Consider the following 20,832-nt stretch of genomic DNA (forward strand, 5'->3'; position numbering starts at 1 on the left):
ATTGAAGGCCATTTCCATAGAGTAAAACAAAAAGTAATTTCAAATATGACTTTCAACTTAAATTTTTTATTAATTGTGAATTCTTGCAACATGGCTTCATATTCAAAATAAATAAATAGAATTTACCGTTTTCCAGACAAATAATCTTAAAAGGCATCTTTAAACACAAACATTTTCCTTTTTTATTGTATTTTTACGGATACAAAAGAAAGACTAATCAAAGAGGCCAAAGCCCATGTCTTCATCAGACTCCTCAGATTCTTCCTTCTTCTCTTCCTTTTTCTCTTCCGCTGAAAAGTAAACATGCAAATGTGAAATTACACATCACAATTACACGCTTGCTGGTTAATCCTGACTTCACACATAATCAGCCTGCCTAAATTTGGACTGCTGCAGTTTAACAAGAGGGAAGGAATGTTACAATCTGATCAGATCCAATCAGTGTGAAGTTCAGCTACTACTGAAAAATAGGTAATTCACACCAGGAAATGAATCTGAAAATTCTGCAAGAGGAGATTTAGCTAACTGGAAAACTAAACAATGACAGTGAATTATTTTTTTTTAGGAGAACTTATGTCATCTAACTGGAATGAAATGCAATGAGGCAGTGCAATCATTAGATACTATTATAGTTTTATTCATTTTTATATTTTCTGTTTTTAATGTTAGTTAAAATTTTATTCATTTTGATGTATATTTGTCTTTTTTAATTTATATATTTTTTGTAATGTCTACATAATTTTTTTTCTTTAGTTATTTTAGTACATCAAGTTAAGCTAAATGGAAATGAGACAATTTTTTTTTTTTTTATGATTTGTTTTAGTTTTCTATAACAACCTTGGTAGCAGGTTAATTAATCTACCCACCTGCAGGAGCTTCCGCAGCAGGAGCGGCTCCACCACCACCAGCGGCAGCGGCAGAGACCGCCACTGCACCACCTGCTGGAACGGAGGCCAACTTAGAGAGGCCTGTGGGAAAACAACAGTAAAAAAACAATGTGAGAATTATGAAGAACTCATAGCTCACATGACTTTAATTATATGTAGGTCAAACTGTAAAGATAGTGCAGCCTTACCGGCATTCATGACTTCATTGATGTCTTTTCCATTCAGTTCACTGATGACCTATTGAGTAACAACAAAAACAGTGAGATTGACTCATCTGGGGAATTAGCAGCATCCATTTTATGGATTAAGAACAAGGAAACAAGGGCAACAGGGTTGCATGTGCAAAACCATCAGAACGATATTGCATTCCTTATAATATTAATAGAATATACCCAAGAAATGTAATATAGTAAATGGTTGTAACCCTAACATAAATGTTAAAACATTTAACTTTAAAACAACTGCTAAAACAAATCATTTAAATGATAACCAGAAAACTGGTGTACTCGAACGAGGATCCACCTTGTTAAGACGCTCATCATCAGCCTCGATTCCGACACTCCCCAGGATGTTCTTGATGTCTTTGGCGGATGGGTTGTTGTTGCCACCCAGAACAGCCAACAGGTAAGCGGCCACGTAACGCATTCTAGAGAAGAAGTTACAAATATTACAACTGATTAATGGGTTTGTTAATAGTTTTCTTCTATTCGTATGATCTATATACCAAATATATCCAAATATTGACCAAAGATTATTCAAATATTTTTTATATATGTTAAAACGTTTCAAACGTAAATATTTATAATATTAAATTATAATACCGTTTTAATTTTCTTAATATATACCAAAAGCAGCTTCAATAGATAAAACAAGAAAAAAATAGGAAACAAGGCTGTCTATATATATATATACTATATATATAGTTTGAACCCAATATATCAATTGAACTAATAAATTATAAAAGAGATTGAATGTAACCCTCCACATCAGGATTTCACTTCACTTCAATCAGCTTACAATGTTTATCAAGGGTGTTATTCATACTTTGTTTAGGGTTAGAAACATTTTCATTTTCAAATGTTAATCAAATAAACAGAATTTTTTTCAGCCCGTCACGACTTGTGTTGTTAATTATAATTACTTTTTGCCATATTTCTATTCTGGAGCGCAAGGAAGCAAAATGGAGTATGGCGACATCACATTGCATGTGCTTACAGAAGGGGATATACAGCGAAGTTTTAATCACAAATACTACCTAGACACACTTTAACCATTTTAACATATAAACAACGCGTCAAAGCAAGACTTAGTGGTAAAATGTCAATAAAAACATACTTTAAGTCTGTGAAAGACACGAAACGTCGGTCACGCTGCAATTTCCGGAAAGGAGAGGACGAGTAGAGGGAAATAACTGAAGAATGTCGCTGTATTCGATGATCTGATTGGCTGCTTCATGCGCCCCTGTCAAAATGGCAAGCATTGATTGGCTACTATTTTTTCCTCGTCCATGGGGTGCAGTCAATGCAGTTAGTGTGACAGCCAAGATTTACATGACCAAATGTGACATTCATAAGTGTACATTTACCAACAAGAAACCCAAGTTTATGGTTTTGTTGACTGAAATATATATATATATATATATTGACAACACCAGAGATAATTTGAAGAAGAAAGCTCTAAGAACTTTGAAAGCTTATGAACTTTATAATATAATTATTAGATTTTTATAGATACGTGTATGTATATTTTGTATTGTAATACTTACCTCCCCTTGCAACTTTTATTTATTTTTTCCTTTTTTTTATTTTTGAATTTTGTTTCTTTATAAAACATTGTATGTTATTGTTCTTTGAGTAAAAAAAAAAAACAAAAAAACAATGCAATCAAATTATGTAGAACTTGGTTATTTAATAAATAAAATTCAATTTACATTTTCTTAACTGTGTTTATTAACTATATTCTAAATTATAACATTTTAAGCCTAATTTATTGAGCTAACAGCTACACATTCAACAACACCTCATAGTGAATAGAGACTTTCAAATATGATTGAAAACAGCTAAATGACTAAAAAGGTAGTTGAAAAGTAGTAGTAAAATGGTCATTTCTATTGTTTGGGCTTTTGTCACTTTTGATGCCATTTAATGGCCTTAATTAACTCCATTCTGACCTTGATACTTTTTAATGTTTAATGAATTGCCTCATCTCTACGTTTTCTGTTATTAGTACAGGTGAGAATAAAAGGAATAAGACATGACATATCTTCCACATTCTGATGTAAAGAATGCTTTCTTTGCGTACAAAGCACGATCAATGATCATATAAAGGTAATTCATGACACATCAAGTACTAGAATAGCAGCTACTTGAAGTAAAACAAGCAGCTCCTGACATAATCACATTAAAAGAATACAAAAATGAATAGTTCAGAAGCTTTTTATTCACAGGAACAAAACCTTGAAATGTCTAACACTGACTCGGGTTATTAATCAGATTTCACAAATGTACAGCGAATAAACACAACCTTTTACAGTTTATTGAAAGGGTCCTAGATTCAGTTTCAGTTCCATCTTGATGTAGAGAGTGAATTTCAGAAACGTTTACAGTTCTATTAGCTCTTCATCCTTCTCTTGTGTAAAGAGGTACGACACAATTTCCAGAATAAACTCCAGGGTTTTCCTCCAGTTGGTCACATACCAGATCTTATACAGGAAATCTCCTAAGAGTACCAGCAAAAAGAGTGCAAGAAAACTCAGGAAGATCCGATCAACGTGGTAGAGCAGCTTGTCTCTGAATGTGCGTTGCTCCCATGGCACTGCGGCCCGAGCCTCACTGTATTTGCCAAAATGGAAGAGGGCTTCTTCATCACTGTTCATCTCCTGTGTCTCCATCTCCCTCTCCTCCACAGCTTCACCACCTTCTGCCATCCTGCTTAATGCTCTCTTAAAGTTGGGCCTTTGAAAATTGCTTTTGTAATGAATTTTCCAACTTGTGGAGACTGGCCTCTTCTCGGTGCGTCCTCTTTTTTTAGTCTTCCCTGGGCACAGCTGAAGAATAAAGCCTTATTTGAATCAGAAGCAGCTTAATTAGTTTTCAGTCTCTTTTTAATACCTGAAGCTTACAAGGACGCCTTATTTAAATGATTTGAATGAAACTAATTAACTGTAGCCATTTTAATTGAGTTGGTTTATTTCCATTGTCCTCGTCGACTGAATACAGCTGGCTGATTATGAACTCACACCTCACTAAAGAGATCACTGGGACTTAGTGACACTCAGCACTTTTTAAAATCCTACAGTAACAGATGGTATAATACAAGAGTGCTACATGACGCTGATAATAACATTGCTGTAACATTTCTTTGAATATATGATTGCTAATATTAATTAATTTACAATTATGTAAAAAAATTATGTAAAAAAAGTGATGTAAAATAATATTGGGGATATTTTCACCTATTATAATAAATTAAGTTTGATAAGATAAAATTAAGGATTTAGAATTAAACTTGACCAGAGCTCGAAACTCAAACTACACAGCAATGCACTCGAACCATCGATGCAGCAACAATCAAAACAATGAAACACTAGGAAATATTTTAGATATTTTTTTTATTTTTCTGCATAAAAATGCACAGAATGTGACAGTTGATTTGCTTCACATGGGCTTTGCTGGAGCTCTGGGTGGAGCACCCTGAAAAATAAAATAAAAAAATGACAAGATGAGATTCAAATAAACACCAAGTAATAACATAATACAATGCATGCACTGTAACCCTACTAATTATTATAGATCAGCCTCCAACAGAATTTCAGTGTACTTACACTAGGCCTGAATCGGGGAGGTGGTGTTCGGTCCTTGCGGGCCTCCCGGGATCTGTTTCGCACCACCTTGCTGTGGATGGCACAGCTAACACAGTAATGCAGCTTCACGTACAGCTTGGGCAATACGTATGCTACATAGGATGAGTGAAAAGGATTAAATTAAAGATTACATGGAGGAGCGCACACTAAAACTTTAACAATGTTTTGGTAGTTAAAGCATTAAAGCACTTACAGTCAAACACACTAGCTTCTGAGATGTCCCTCACAGCAGCGGCTTCCACAATGTTCCTGATGACAAACTTCTTGATGGCCTTGTCCTTGGGAACACAGCGGGCACAGTTGGTGCAGCGGATGGGCTGGACATGACCACGGCCCTTCTTTGCACGTCCGTTGTTCCTTCTCTTCTTAGTCTGTCATGTAAAGATGGAAATACTTTAATAATTAAGAGTATAAGAGCATAATTTAATATCCTACACCTTCTGTCCAAACATTTTTCCATTCAATTAAAATTAAATTAGCAGACACTTTTATCCAAAGCGACTTACAGTGCATTCAGGCTAACATTTTTTACCTAACACAAATAAATAAATAAATAATAACAACAACTAATTAAATGTTAAAATAACATTTTATCTCTGTATGTAGCTTACATAGTAATGGAAATTATGGAAATAAGGACACACTTCCAATAAATCTTATTTCCAGAATTTCCATTACCATGGGAAGCACTTTCGATTTAAATTACCATTTGGAAATGTGAAAGGATTAATAATAACTAGTAAACGACCATTTTAAAATGTCCAAAAGTATACTTCCAGGACGGGAACCACTTAAAGACATCTTTTTTTTTTTTTTGTAGATTCTTTTTGGAAATTCGAAAATCTTGATTTCCTGACACGACCAGGTGTTCCATTACTATTGGAACCACAAACACATCTTTATATTTCCAAAGAAGATACTTTTTGTTGTTGTTGCACCAATCAAAATAAAGGCAATTAACTACTATTATCAACGTGTCGATCAACCATTAATTGTATGAGAGTAGAAAGCAGTTATATGCAGTCATTTTCATGTCAGCTCAGTTTACACTCAAGCACTATGACAGGCTGAGGGTCTCGATATATACGCTGAATAACGACTATACCACACCCCGCATCACTACGTTGAGTAACGAATGGCGATAATAATCATTATAGGGACGTATTTGACTTCATAAACAGAGTAAAACAGGTCTGTCAACGCCGCGTGCTGCAGCAGAAGCACATGCTAGCAATCTCCACAAACGCCTTACTAAAACTGTCAACAATCCGATAATACAATTCTCATTCAATTCCACATCTAATACTATTAAATACGTCACTAACTAAACTAAGTGAACAGTACTAAGTGAGTATATAAAGGAGATTTAATATACTAAATCATGTTCACTTATCAATGGCGAAGACTCGAGACTCACCATCTTGAACGGGAGGAAGGAAAGAGGACCGGAAAAGTCGAACCGGAAGTGAAATCTCTCACAACAAAAGTCAATCGAACGGGAAAATACTGCTTTGATGTGATGCATTGCAAATGTATGCATAAACGTTTTATGGAGGCATACACTATATATTTATGTTCACACACACATACAAAATATTACAAACATGTTCTTACAAACATATTTCAGGTGCTCAAGAATCACTTGGTTTGGTAATTTCTGGCTAAATTGTTTTCAGAATAAAAGTCAAAACTGAGAAATGATTTCAAATTTATATTATTTTAATTAATGAAAACTAAAAATAACAATACATACAATGTATTTAATAGAGATGCACAGAAAATTACAAAGGTTGTAACCTCAAAAGTTAGGATATAAAATCTTTGAACATGATACATTGGGAAGAATAAAATGGGGCAAAAGAATCAAATCAGATGCTTGTTTCTTAATATTGTAACATTAAAAAGAAAACAGAACATATGCAGACAGGTGAAGTGGTTTAGTTGACATATCAGTGACGTCGGTGCCTCACACAGGCAAATTTATTGGGGAAAATATAAATCAACAAAATCTCTTTGTACTTTCAACATGGTCCAAATGAGAAGAAAAAAAAATTTAACTAAAAATGAAACGGAAAGGACACACAGATGCATGCAGACACACAAACACACATGGGAGCACAAGAAAAACAACTTCCCCATTATACAATTCCAAACCAAATATTGCCACATAAAAAGACTGGCCTTGACTCCTGCAGTTATCATCAATAAAATCATATATCAGTTTGATCACAGGCTGTATTTCAGAGCTAAACTAAACCTATTTTTTTAACAACTCCATATACACAATCCATAAACATTCCATGTTCACATCTGAGAGAATAAATTCACCAGATTCCAGCACCACTTGAGTTTGGTCAAGAAAGTTGCCTTATTTATATATATATATATATATATATATATATATATAAATTCCACTTATTATCATGATTAATCCGGTTCATCACATTTATTTATCATTATATATACTGTGTAAAACAAGGACCTGCAATCTTATTTCCACTGAACCCTTAATGAATAGTAAAGTGCTCTTGGCAAAGTTTGCCCTTACGTGCTGATTTGGGTCCGGTCCTCCTAATTTACATATATAAACCATAAAAACAGGCATACTGATAACCGATCAGCAGCTAGACGTGAGTTAACCAATGCCAAGAGCAGCACAACCATGCTTTTAAAAACCGATGGTCCGTTATATCAACTTCAAGAACAGAATAGCTTATTTACTTTAAAGCAAAATTGGGAATTGTTAGAATGAGAGGAATCATGGTGTGCTTTGATTAACTAGTGCAAATCCGACTAAACAGTGTGCTTGCTTCGGTGCTTTCCACAAACAACGAGCAGTGCCCTCTTAACTCAGAATTAACCAATTGAGATTTTATTCATATTTTAACGTAATCTCTAAGACCGGACAAGTCTGACATTTTCGGTTGTTCGGTGTCTATATGTCATCTAGTGGCTGTAAAGGTTGCCTGGAAAGCAACTTCTGACACCTCTCTAAAATACTGGCCCCTTTTAATTATAAAACGTGAGAAAAATAAATAAAACCGCTCTCCAACAATCAGGGAAGATGAGGAGGTTAAGTTTATGTATGACTGGATCACACTCAAAACATGTACATTAAAATGTCAGTATTGAAAGACAATAGCAAATTGTGAGCTACAGAAGGATTGAGCAAAAAGAGAGAGAGGTTTCGACTCCTGAACTGCAAAAATGTGCTCATTTGCGGTTTCTAAACCCCGTTCCTCACAACAATCTGTGTGGATCCTGACGGTCTGGTAAACAGGAGGTTGGTCAATGTAGCAACAGTTCTGCAGCATCACTTGGGCTCAGCTTGATACTATTTTGCAGCATTGCAGCTTTAAAAAAAATCTGGATATCAGGTCTCCCTGAGTTAGTAGCACTTCACTTTGTCAGTCTGCTCATGTCTTCTTAGTCCTTTGTGTTTAAAGAAATCCACAAGAAAATGAAAAAAGAAGTCTTACAAATGTACAGTTAGCTTTGGAGGGGCAGCTGGTAGCATCTGAAAGGTCTTACGAGGAGAAACAACACAATGCGGCTTCTCAAAGAAACAATCTCAATGTGTTGAGATGCGGCTTTTGTCTCCAAATACTTTTTGCTGCCGCAAAGGTGCAAATAAAATCTTGCACCATTCAGAGAGGTGAGATGGTTGTTCGGTGTTTGAAGATATATTTGAAGTATATTTAAGGATCCAATTTTAGATTTAGCTACATATCAGTAGAAACGTTTAATAAATGAGGCCTGTTTTGTGTATAAATGCATAACATATGCATGCACTGTCAAATGTGGAGCGTTATTAGGACAGGACAGGGATACATTGTGTGTGTGAAGGTCTTGGTCAGTAGTTCCTATTTGTAAACACTTGTCTGTGAATCCATTTAGTGTTGTTCCTGCTGGTGCCTGTTCATGTGTGCGGGTAGTACATGCTATTAAATTAGCGCTGCCGTGTCCATGACATTTCTGTTGGGATCCAGTGTGGCGAAGAACCGCACGTCCCTGTCCTTGTCCATCCTCAGCTCAGACAGAGCCTCTTCCAGCTCATCAGAGTAAGCACCGCCTGGGTCCTTGAAGTACGCTGAGATCAGAGCACAGACATTGGTGATGAGAACAGCAGTGACACTTACACTAAACACATATTTAGGAAATCATTTAGTTTTTCGTGCTGATAACAGTGACAGTTTATGTTTAAAGTTCACTAGACTAGAATTATTTTTTTAATAAACTTCAAATAAAGTATAAAATAAATAAACATAATATTGTTAAACAATGTAAAACATAAACAATGTGAAACTAAACAAAATACAAATAAATAAATAAATAGAAGAAACAACAAGAAAAACAAAACTAAATCAAATTAAATAAACAATAGGAAATATCTAAACTATAAAAAACAAAACTCACACACACAAAACATCCAATGGTCTTTACTTGACAGCTTGCACTTTGAATATTGTCATTCTAGAAAGCATTTCACTGTACAAAAATAACTATGCACTCTGTACAGGATATTACTTATAAATATATTGTGCATTTATTTAATTTAAGCCCTTGGAGGGCCTAATGAAGGAGGCATGAGTAAAACATCATCATCCTCTGTTTATGACGTGTGTCTTACGTTTTTCAAACACGCTCTGCTGTAACGCCTTGGCCACCAGCACACGTACGTTGGGTACAGGATCTGATGAGAGGCTGAGCAGACTGGGTAGAAGGTGCTGTGCAAACTGGTCCATGGGCATACGGTCCTCCTCCACAATCACCTATGTTGAAACACAAGAAATGAATTAATCACTCTCACACATTGTTAGATATATCATGATAGATAAATCATTTAAGATCCCTCAATGTCGGACTTTGGTTCTCTTGCTCGGATAAGTGGGCTTTTGAAAATTTTGCATAATGCAAAAATATCAAAAAATATTAAAAAAAATCTAAAAAAAAATATTATGAAAGTAAAAAAAAAAAAAAACCTGTGCTTAATCAAATAATTTAAATATGTGACTACTGTAAAAGCCGATGTAAATATTACCTGGCAAATGAATGCAAATGCCTGACGTCCGACCCATTTGGGACAGTGGCAGAATCTCTTGATGAGTTCATTAATGAAATTCAGACCCAGATCACGAGCTTCACAGGTGTATAATTTCTGCAGAATCTCCACCACCTACACACATTCACAAGACAAAACTTCAGCACTAAATACAAGTGTGGATGGTAATACCAGGTGGAAACCTGTATTATAAGCCGAGGCTGAAAACAGTCCAATACTAAAAGCAGAACACAAACTTAAAGGGGTCAAATGACTTTGCTAAAAAGAACATTATGTTGTGTATTTGGTTGAAAAAACATATTTTCCACATAATGTACATTACTGTTGCTCCTCTGTGCCCAGCCTTCTGAAAGGCATAGATTTTTCCAAAGCTCATCGGTCTGAAAAGCGAGGTGTACACTGATTGGCCAGCTATCCAGTGCATTGTGATTGGCAGAATACCTCAAGCATGTGACAAAAACAATAAAACCCATTACAAACTAGGCATTTGTTGCATCCAGTGGGGCCATAATATACTATATAGACATATACTGTCTTTTCATGTGTTGTGTATCGTGCCACGTAAACATAAAACCATGTCTGCATTTGTGGTCGGAGAAACAACAAACAACACGCGCTACTCTACACCGCTCAAAACTCGTGTTTTAATCATCAGTGGCAAATTCTTTAAATATAAAACATGTACTTATAGGCTGTGAGTCAGAAACGCCAGACTGTCCTTGCAAAGTTGTAACTGCCTCACGTTATAGAAACAACCTTTGAGCACAACCGGCACTGTAGGCTACTCTCCCAGGTTCAGGAAACAGTTCTCTGTAAAATGCTTCGCACACTCTGAATATTTGGGTTGAACTGTTTTGGCATCAGTGATGTAAATATAAATTAACCACTGATTTCTAGTTGTGTCCTCTTTAGGTAGGCCAAACGAACTTTCACAATGAAACACACGACATGGCGGCAGCAATACTACAGCGAGGATGAAAGTTACGTCTTCTTTCTTTGTGTGAACATTTGGGCGGCGTTATGCAAATCTTCCGACACAGTGACGTGGCATGTGGGGGCGTGTTTAAATGAGGCGTTTTAGGAGGCCGTGGATGAGTCTTAACTTTTACAAAGAATATCTCTTTGGGTTTAAGATTCTAAGGAACTCATCTGTTCACAAACAGCTTGTTACACTCAAAAGAGAAAGGAAAACTTGAAATTTCATCATATGACCCATTTAAACAATACAGCTAATGAAAGGCACTGGAATGTTGCTGCTATTTTTGACAACAAGCTGAAGGGCACGTGACTCACCAGTTTATAGGACATCCACCGCACTTCAGACACTTTGTCAGAACAAAGGTTGAGTGCGATCTGTCTGAGGTAGTCATAGACATCGTTGTGGCTGTACAACTCAATGATCAGGATGAGCTGCCTAAATACACAAACAGACAAATGCCACAAGAGTAAGATCACACTGTACAAAACAAGAACTACAAAAGGCGCTTTGTCGATGAAGCATGTAACAAAGTAGCACATACTCAGCTAGCTCATATCGGAATCTCCAATTTCTGCTGTTGTCCGTCACCATGAACTCCTGCAGCTGATACAGATACTCCCGACGCTTATCGGCATTAAGAAGCTACAAAAGAAGACACACCAAATTCAAAATATTAATAAAGACTAGTACATAAAAACTACTAAACAAATTAGGATATCAATGAATATAAGCAATTCATTTTCAAACCTCACGGTATAAAATGCTCAAATATTCTGTCTTCTGAGTTGAGGAAATTTCCTATTCTCACCTTTAAGAAATCATAGAGGTGTTTGAGGACTCCTATCCGCACCTCATCAAGGTCTTTGAGGAAGCAATTAAATATGGGCACCAGGTCAGCTGCAGTCAGCTGATCCCCCAGAATCACTGCCAACTCATGGATGGAGAACGCCAGCGTCCGCCGCACCTTCCACTGCAACACATTCAATAGCATTTCATTTGACAACTACTGAAGCTACTGTGCCTATTCCTCATTTTTTTTATATTTAGAAACATTAATCTATAATATTATAGTATGGATTAATTAATAATAATAACAACAACAATAAATAAATAAAATACACACACATATATATTAGTCAACATTTGAAGTGGATCAAAACCTATAATCAAAGTTGTCCTAAAACCAAAATGTGTTCTTACTTTAGGACAACTTTGATTAACTTTTTTGATCCACTTCAAATGTTGACTAGTGATTACATATTATATATATGTGTGTGTGTGTGTGTACCATCAGCAATACAGATTAAGAGGAAGATTTACCTGTACGTCTGTAGCAAGGGTCTCATAAGTGTCTTTGAGGCAGTGCCAGTTCTGTCTGCCCAGCGTTAGGGCGACGCCTGGCAAGCTGAATGCACAGTGTTTAGCGATCTCAGTGTCTACGGTCTGAGCTCGAGCGGGGTCTGTCATGGACAGATACTGATCCAGCAACTGCTGTGGAACTACATTCTGAGACAACAAAGAATGACTGTTAGGGAACTAGTCTCATCTGTCAGACTTAGACTGTTCATTTGTAAAAAAGGAGATTATTCATACATTTGACACGCTTATGTCATGGAAAGCTATTAGATTTTAATTTGTTAAAATGTGCAAGAATTCTTTTTTTGTATATGGTTTCATATGTTTCTTGTATTTTACATAAATTACCTGTATTTTAGATTTCTCCTCGTCGCATGTTTTAGCTGTGTCTGAATCTTTGTCCTCTTCCACATTTTCTATTAGGTCTGACTCCTGGGTGCACACACACAAATGCATGTAAAATTACATCTCTACAGTAGAGTTACTGTGGCATAAACAGATTTACATCAAAATGGAGATGGGCAGTTGCCATGACATATCAAACAATTGCAGCAGTGTAAAAACCAATTAAAACAACATTATTGTTGTTATGACCTCATATTAATTAACACACTACATGGAATATTGGTATTTTTCCACAATAACAGATAATACACTATGGGCTTTTCTCAGCAAATATTGCTATGCAATTAATTTAATTAAATATCTATTATAAATAATAATAATAAATATGATATTATATATTATATTAAGAACAATGAAATAAAATCTTTAATCATAACATAAAAAAAATCTAATACATAATTTACATTTGAATTATTATTACTTTTTTATTATTTAAAATGTGATAAAATATGTACAATATTATTATAAAATGTTATTAGTAGGGCTATGAAAAGAAAATATTTTAATCAGTTTAATTACATGTACTGACAGTAATTAATAATAAGAATAACAACAATAATAATATAAATAACTGTAAACCTTTAAAGTATTATAACCTTAATTAAATTTAACATAAAAAAAGTAAGATCATTTCTTTTAAATGCTAAATCATTTTCTTTTAAATTTTTTTTTTTTTTTTGCCTCTAAGTAACTACTCAGTGGTCCTCTCACCTCACTGCTGTGTTCAGAGTCATCTACCAGCACTGGTGAACTGGAGGGGGAGTCTGAGATCTGTGCGTCTGTCAGTGAGAGTTCACTCATGGCACTGAGCTCATCAGATGTCGGGGAGCCGGTGGAACTGTTACTCTCTGACACGGACTCATCCGCATCTTCTCTCTGACTCTCTAGTTGGGCAGCCTTCAGCGCAGCGGACAACACCTTCACTTGTGCTGCGAGTGGAAAGCACACAGAAAAATGTATAACTATGTGCTTATATGGAAAAGGGCAAAATAACATGCACTCCTTTTGCAATCACCTTGCACATCGGGATCATCCAGGTGGGGCTGAAGACAGTCCAAAACCTTTTGTATCTGGGAGCTGGTGGCTGGGCCTTGTGCATTTAAACTTGGCACATCTTCCTTCCACTCACCTTCCGTGTCCCTCATGGTCTCATCTTGTGTCTCTATCCCCTCATCTCTTTCCCCTTCTTGTAGTAGCTGCAGCTCTTGGGTAATGTCAGGTAGTGGGGGTCTCCAGAAGTTGAAGGTGCTGAAAATTGTGCAGTCGTCCTTCTGCTGGTGGGACAAAGGGGCTGAGTGTTTAGGCTGGTCCAGGCTGGTGCCGCCTTCGTTGGGCTGGGTAGAGGAATTGGCTTCTGGAGGATGTAATGGTGGACCCGTCAGATCTGAAGTGGCCTGTAGCTGCTCTGAACGGGGCTGAATCAGACTGTCTGGAGAACCATCGATGGAGGAATTGCGGTTGTTACTGGAGTTGCTCGTGGTCACTTTGTGTCCGTGGCTACAAAGACAGAAGATGTCCATTTAGAATTTATTCATTCATTTTGTTGTATGTAAGAGTTTCAATATAAATGTTTTCAATATAAAGTAGTAACTAAGAACTATACTACTGTTCAAAACATTTGTGCTCTCCAAGATTATTTTATGTTTTTGAAAGAAGGCTACATTTTGTGACGAAAATATTATTAAAACGTTTATTTCAATTTATTTTAAAATGCAATTCATTCCAGGGATGTAAAGTTGGATTTTTAGCATCATTATTACTCCAGTCTTCAGTGTCAGGATCATTGTAATATGCAGATTTTCTGTTGAAGAAACATTTCTTCTTATTATAAATATTGAAACCATATTTTGAAACATGACGTGCTGCTTATTTATTAAATTTTCAGCATTCTCTTTAGATTAGAATGTCCAAAACAACAGCATTAATAAAAAAAACTATATATTATTATAATTCATTATAATTTTATTTTTTATCAATTTACTGCACCCTTGCTAAATAAAATCATGCATTTATTTATTTTAAAAAAACCTATTTATACAAGGCTCCCAGGAAAAACTGATAACGGACTACAACAACCAGCCGATCACAAACAGTAACAGAAACCATGTTCATTTACCTCTTCGGTATCTCGCGGAGGGTTCCATCCTCACAGAAATGCAATCCTGTGATTGAAGGGTTGGCAAACGTGGAGATGAAACGACCAAGAGACTGGAACGCAGCCTGGCGTACCTGAAAAAGAAAAATTAAAGAAGAACATAAGCAGATGTTCCCTCCCCTTTAATTTTTTTTTTAAGGAAATCCCTAAAACAGGTGGAAAAACAAAATCAGAAATCTCACAGATCCAAAATCCTACTCCACATCTGCTTACTAAACATCATATAACCACATACACTTTCAGTAAGGACAGAAATGACATGCCGAGTCGGTGTTAGTGTGCGTGTTTCTCTGCTCTTACCCAACGTGACTGATCACTAATGAAGTTGATGAACAAGGGGGACAATTTAGTACGCCGCACCTCCGGAGACGTGCAGTTTGAAACAACCATGAAGCACTCGGCACAGGCTTTCCGAATACCCCACAGACTGTCTGAGCACATGTCGAAAAACTTTGGCATCTAAGGTGAGAGCAAAGACAGAATGCTGGTTAACACATGTGTGTGTCGTGTAAACCAAATTCTGCACAAAGACACATACAGACTTAAAGGCTTTTTAGACTACAAGGCTTTTTTTTGGAGCGTTCTTGCACTCAGATTTAATTAGATGCATTAATTCTGACACACTGTGACTGCAGTTTTGTTATAAATGCAAGCATAAGAGGAACACAGAAGGTCTCACCAGAAGTTTCTCTGTGGCTTCATGGCCAGCAATAGAACAGAACTCGCCAAAGTTTGCAGCACAAACCTGATGGTGAGGAAAAAAAACGTGTGATAGAAGGTTTAGATATTTGCAATGAGGTCAAATTGAGTCCTCTGTTATGTTGTAAACAGAAGCCTGTTGCAACGCAAGCAACATTGCTTCTTGCCAACCGAGCACAAGTTGCAAAAGTAAATTAACATTCTTCACAACAACTCTTCAACACAGAGTACGTCTGAGCTTTATTACTGCAATTTTTGAATGTCAAAACAGTCACAAACATGTGCATGTATCAGAACACAACTTCAATGTGTCAAGATTTCTCGATTTTGGAAGCCATTTCTGTCCATGTGTTCATTGGATTGTTTCTTTATTGTCTCAAGATTCTGAAATAATAATGATAATGCATTTACTCATTTATCCACACTTTTGTACAAAGGGAAATACACTACTGTTCAAAAGTTTGGGTAAGCAAGTTCAAACGATTTCCGTAAGATCAGCATATTGGAAAAATCATGTGACACTGAAGACTGCTAAAATATTCCGCTTTGCAATCACAGCAGTATTACTGCTTTTACTGTATTTTTGATCAAATACATGTAGCTTTGGTGAAATCGTTACCTTGCGGACTTGGAAAAGTCTGACGTCACTGCAGAGTTCACAGAAGCGCAGCAATAAAAGGTGTTCCACCGTGTCTTTAGTCAACATGGTCACCAACTTACACATGATCTGCAACAAAACATTCATTATTCACCATCAACCCAAAGATCATCACATTAAAGTTCAACCCAACCCCACAAAACTATTTACACACTATCATGCAAACAGTAAACAGATATGCATTCCATCATAAATGGAATGAAGTTACGACAGGAAATATAACAAGTTATCTTATATCAGTCCAATGAAAGCTCATGGTTTACATATTTTTACCATGAGTATTTTCCACTTCAATCAATCATCAGTGCATTCACTTTAACACAAAGACTCACCGCAACTGCTTCAATCTTGTAGTCATCGTCACTGTTGGGTTCAGTGAGCTCCAGAAGCACAGGGCAGACTTTTCCCTCCATATCTGCCTTACTCATCAGACCCTGTTCAACTAACACCAGTAAAGCGGCCTGGCTCGTCTTTCGCACCTGTGGGAGTAGCACAGGCAAAATGGACTCTGAATGATTAAACGATTGGTGTTAAGGAAAAAAGAATAATAGATCTTTGAATGAATGAAGAGACATTTGTTTGTATGTATGTATGTATGTATAATAGGTCTTTAGGAACAAGGAGCAACACCTAAAGCTGATCAGATGCATATCTTAAGGATATATGAACACCAAACATGAAAGTGACAAACCAAATGCAGCAGAAAAGTCTTCACTGAAAAAAGCCTACATATTATGAATAGGAACAGAACCATTTCTCAAGCGATCTTGTGAAATTTACTGTGAATTTATTACAAAATATCCTTTTAGATGGCAATCAAAAGGGATGATTTTAGAGATGCAACTGAAAGTAAGTGTCAAAGCACAGCATGCAGTAAGCAACCAAAACCTTGTCTGGCAAGTTTTTAAGATTTTCTCCTTAGCAGTTCTCTTTTTCTCTTTCTCTTTATAATTCATAAATACATTTAAATAATTCATATTTAAATGTAAATATATTTGAAATAATACAAAGATTTAATATTACAAAAATTATAAATGTAAAATTATATAATTATTATATAATAATTTTATTATATATTATAAAATGTGAATATTAATTTTATTATATATTATAAAATGTGAATATTAATTGTTTTATTTACTAGAGCTTACTAGTTGGTTATGGCTGACTAGCTGACCATCTTTGACCCATCTCTATTCAAAAACAATGATATTTGTCAACATTAGTCCTATCAAGAAGAACGATTCAAAGGACAGGCAACTTTTTAAAGGGGTCATATGATGCGATTTCAATTTTTCCTTTCTCTTTGGAGTCTTACAAGCTCTTGGTGGATGAAGAAGGTCTGTAAAGTTGCAAAGACTAAAGTCTCAGATCCAAAGAGATATTCTTTATCAAAGTTAAGACTTGTCCACACCCTCCTAAAATGCCTCGTTTAAAGCCCCCACGTCTACATCACTGTGTGGGAAGATTTGCATAAAACCACCCAAATGTTCACGCAAAGAAAGAAGGCGGAACTTTGGTTCTAGCTGTAGCATTGTTGCCACCGCAGTGTTGTGAAGATGCTGTGTTTTGTTATGAAAGCGAAACTTCTTTCTCTGATCTTCCAAAAAAGAAATTGTTGTTTGTTGTTTCTCCGACCAAAAATACAGACATGGTTTTTATGTTTATGCGGCACGATAACAACACAGCGCATGAAGACAGTAGACGTCATTAATCAGTAATTACGTCCACATTGGATGCAACAGATGCCACGTTTGTAATGGGTTTTATTGGTTTTGTCTGTTCGTGCAAGGACAAGGCATCACAGTATGTTAAGGGACATAACATTTCCGTCACAGGCTTGAGGCATTCGGCCAATCACAACGCAGTTGGATAGCTGGCTAATCAGCGTATACCACGCTTTTCAGAATGAAGAGCTTTGTTAAACTTGACAAGTTTCAGAAAGGCGGGGCATAGGGGAGTAACAATAATGCACATTATGTGGAAAATAATGTTGTTGTTTTTTTGTTTTGTTTTTTACCTTAAACCACATTAACACATTGCATTACACCATATACACAACATAAAGTTCTTTTTAGCAATGCCACATGACCCCTTTAAAGCAAAACTCACCTGGTTATTAGGGTCTGTGAGATACCGGACCACAATGGGTACCAGATACCGCGAGAAGGCTTCTGGGAAATTGGGCCGATTTTCATGGAGGAACATGGCAATGTTTGGTACCTGTTCCATCAGCTCTGCTCGCACTGTTGGTTCTGTAACATCACATTGCATTAACAATATTACAGACAGTTCAATCAAGTTCTAAACAAGTCAAATACAGGTAAAATTTATACAAACCTCCATCCTCAGACATCCTTGCCACCGTTTCCATGACAATGATGAAGTCATTTTCATTATCACTGAACTCCCGGAGCACATCCAGCAATCCACGAGCCACAATTTGCCTGAAAACAAACACATCAAGAACAATAAGAGATTTTTCAGATTATATAAGCACAAAACTTTCTTTTTTTAAGGGACTACACAATTTTTCCAGAGAAATGTTTATAATCGTTCCAGGCCAAAATATTAGAAGTCACCCAAGAAACGTTTAGTCTAAGCCAAGTTCTTCTATGATGACAAGTTTGGCTCCTCACAAAGTATTTCTGGTCCAATGTTATATCAGGTTCACTTTAACTTTTAGCCCTTAAACTTTTAAAATTATGTTACACCACTTTGCCATAAAACAAAGTTATCCTCATATTTTCTGTATCAAATCTCACTAATATTCAAGTGCCAGTAACAAGATAGACATATAAAATCTTATACCAATCCTGAGAAAACACTGAGCATTGCATGTCAGAAAAAAAACCCCATCTTGAATCCATCTCACATTACATGTCTCAAAGTTCCTGGTTTTATACTGCAGACCACACACTTTACATCTCACCTGTTGAAGACGTTTTCACTGAAAGCATATTTCTCCAGTCGGCCCAGAGGCGTGAGGTTATCCTGGCCTGCATCCAGGAATGCTGTTATCCGAATCCCATCACATTCTGAACCATAGTCATCGAATCCAACTGCAAGACAGATTCATATGGACAGTTAATGACGGAGTATAAATCTGTGTTGAGTTTGTTAGTACAGCCTGATGGTATCAAATGTGAGCTCTTTTAAATTCAAACTAGGAATCTTATTCCAAGTGACACAGAGTAGAGGGAATTTGTTTCATGAGAAATTATTGACTTTACAGCATGAACCGCTAAAAGGATTCCATTACATGCAAAATGCTTCTGCTAGTACACAGAACTATATCGTATAAAATGGGGAAAATTTTTAAAAGCATGGTCAGGTCCATATTAAATTTAACAAAAAATAAACAATACTTGCATATTTGAGCTCCACTGAGATATTATTGTTGTGACAATATCTTGAGAATTAAGCTATCTATACATTATTATTATTATTTATTTTAGAGTGAAACTTAACCCTATATATGCTATTTGAAGGTTTTATAAGATTCACCCAGTCACAATGATACAGAGACATTGATTTGTAAAGTTGCTCAAGACTTCTGTTTACTCACAGTCGTCCAAATCATCTTGACCATCTTCATAATACAAAGACAGACCTGGGGAAACAAACCATAAACTTAAGATCAGAAAAGGACAAGTTGAAAGGATATAAGCTAACAATTACAAGACATGCTGCTGTGACTATTAACATACTAGAAAGCTACTTTACTAGTCGGCATTTTGGGTATTTTCATTGTTAAGTGCTGCTTAGGTAGACAGCTCACTAGGTTTTGACACACACCCTTGGCATGTATCATAGAGTTAGCTTTTATCTGACTAAACTGTCAACTCAGGTTTGCTAGACTACATCAAATAACCCGCTTACTAGGGAAATATGTCTGCCAAACACCTTTTATATTGTAGTGTGTAATAACATTCAAACAGTTCTAAAGTTATGACACATTAGAAATGCATTTTAAAAGGTGACCAGTTTACCAAACGTGTCAGACTTGCTAACAGACTGACAGTCAAGCTCCTGTCAGCTCAGCAATGTTAGCTTCATTATATACTTAAATGTACTATATAATTTCCATAATAAAATATTTAATACAACATGAATTGTCCTGTTGGACCGAAGTAGTTCTTTATCACGGTACTTTTGTAATATCGCTAGCTTCACAACAATTCGCAACTAGTCTTAATCCACTTAACATTTCACCAGGCTCGTGACCTTTCTTCTAAAACACATCAGAAAAATGTGAAAGGTATTACGCGTTATTAAAGTCAACAATGATAACTGAGCCGATTCTCTTTAAACCGCCTCATAAAGCTTTAAATAAATGTACTAAAGCACGTTACCTGCCATCTTGATTTACAGCGGGGCTGTCACTCCACTTCCTCAAAAGATTTCCTGCTCTTTATTTCAATCCCGGCATGTACATGAATATCAAATACTTTAAAAAACAAACATAAACTCATCGAAACAAAACACTTTTAAGCGTGAAAATATCGCAAATAATCGCATCGCTCAGCCGAACGCTCGATGAGAAAAAAAATAAGACAATGTCGATCACGTGACTAGTCTTCGACGTCCGACTCGTGAATGAATTGTTCATAAAGAGTCGAATCGTTTCAGTGATTCAGTTGAACCGTTTTACAAAACTGGACTGAATTATTCTTTCACGAATCGGACTGAGATCCGGACGTTTCTCGAGCCACTATACAGGTGCTGGTCATATAATTAGAATATCATCGAAAAGTTTATTTCACTAA

The 20,832-nt window shown here is 36.1% G+C and overlaps 3 protein-coding genes across 4 annotated transcripts; all 3 read right to left on the reverse strand.

The window, feature by feature from the left end:
• Positions 1-46: 46 nt before the first annotated feature.
• Positions 47-2,389, reverse strand: LOC128015926 (60S acidic ribosomal protein P2). Its single transcript, XM_052600179.1, has 5 exons — positions 2,223-2,389; positions 1,410-1,533; positions 1,076-1,124; positions 867-968; positions 47-290 (listed from the first exon to the last, which is right to left on the reverse strand). Exons 2-5 carry the CDS (start codon positions 1,530-1,532, stop codon positions 214-216), a joined length of 351 nt encoding a protein of 116 aa, XP_052456139.1. The 5' UTR covers position 1,533; positions 2,223-2,389; the 3' UTR covers positions 47-213.
• Positions 2,390-4,480: 2,091 nt separating this feature from the next.
• LOC128015929 (40S ribosomal protein S26-like) lies at positions 4,481-6,311 on the reverse strand. 2 transcript variants are annotated; one of them, XM_052600182.1, is made up of 4 exons: positions 6,167-6,311; positions 4,943-5,120; positions 4,711-4,841; positions 4,481-4,579 (listed from the first exon to the last, which is right to left on the reverse strand). In XM_052600182.1, the coding sequence occupies exons 1-4, from the start codon at positions 6,287-6,289 to the stop codon at positions 4,544-4,546; spliced, it is 468 nt and encodes a 155-aa protein (XP_052456142.1). In that variant the 5' UTR covers positions 6,290-6,311; the 3' UTR covers positions 4,481-4,543. The 2 variants fall into 2 exon arrangements, with proteins under 2 accessions (XP_052456142.1, XP_052456141.1); XM_052600181.1 differs by lacking the exon at positions 6,167-6,311 and adding an exon at positions 5,498-5,518.
• Positions 6,312-6,450: 139 nt separating this feature from the next.
• LOC128015928 (serine/threonine-protein phosphatase 4 regulatory subunit 1-like) lies at positions 6,451-20,664 on the reverse strand. The gene is made up of 20 exons (XM_052600180.1): positions 20,419-20,664; positions 19,632-19,676; positions 18,996-19,125; positions 18,404-18,510; positions 18,176-18,318; positions 16,396-16,542; positions 16,025-16,132; positions 15,386-15,451; positions 15,007-15,165; positions 14,668-14,780; positions 13,567-14,048; positions 13,263-13,480; positions 12,495-12,578; positions 12,111-12,296; positions 11,599-11,760; positions 11,332-11,432; positions 11,105-11,225; positions 9,791-9,925; positions 9,380-9,521; positions 6,451-8,839 (listed from the first exon to the last, which is right to left on the reverse strand). The coding sequence occupies exons 1-20, from the start codon at positions 20,423-20,425 to the stop codon at positions 8,694-8,696; spliced, it is 2,802 nt and encodes a 933-aa protein (XP_052456140.1). The 5' UTR covers positions 20,426-20,664; the 3' UTR covers positions 6,451-8,693.
• Between the last annotated feature and the right edge of the window lie 168 nt (positions 20,665-20,832).

The sequence above is a fragment of the Carassius gibelio genome, chromosome A6 (genome assembly GCF_023724105.1).
Source record: "Carassius gibelio isolate Cgi1373 ecotype wild population from Czech Republic chromosome A6, carGib1.2-hapl.c, whole genome shotgun sequence".
In the NCBI taxonomy this organism is placed as follows: domain Eukaryota; kingdom Metazoa; phylum Chordata; class Actinopteri; order Cypriniformes; family Cyprinidae; genus Carassius; species Carassius gibelio.

Excerpts from the sequence above, each read along its gene's own strand:
- LOC128015926 (XM_052600179.1), bottom strand. The coding sequence starts at position 1,532 with ATGCGTTACGTGGCCGCTTACCTGTTGGCTGTTCTGGGTGGCAACAAC. Across the intron at positions 969-1,075 it reads CAATGAAGTCATGAATGCCG|GCCTCTCTAAGTTGGCCTCC; the intron begins GTAAGGCTGCAC and ends GTTTTCCCACAG. Across the intron at positions 291-866 it reads TGCTGCGGAAGCTCCTGCAG|CGGAAGAGAAAAAGGAAGAG; the intron begins GTGGGTAGATTA and ends TTTACTTTTCAG.
- LOC128015929 (XM_052600182.1), bottom strand. The coding sequence starts at position 6,289 with ATGCATACATTTGCAATGCATCACATCAAAGCAGTATTTTCCCGTTCG. Across the intron at positions 5,121-6,166 it reads CCTTCCTCCCGTTCAAGATG|ACTAAGAAGAGAAGGAACAA; the intron begins GTGAGTCTCGAG and ends TTTACATGACAG. Across the intron at positions 4,580-4,710 it reads CTCCCCGATTCAGGCCTAGT|GGTGCTCCACCCAGAGCTCC; the intron begins GTAAGTACACTG and ends TTTATTTTTCAG.
- LOC128015928 (XM_052600180.1), bottom strand. Across the intron at positions 16,543-18,175 it reads TCACAGACCCTAATAACCAG|GTGCGAAAGACGAGCCAGGC; the intron begins GTGAGTTTTGCT and ends CTACTCCCACAG. Across the intron at positions 13,481-13,566 it reads GGATGATCCCGATGTGCAAG|CACAAGTGAAGGTGTTGTCC; the intron begins GTGATTGCAAAA and ends TTCCACTCGCAG.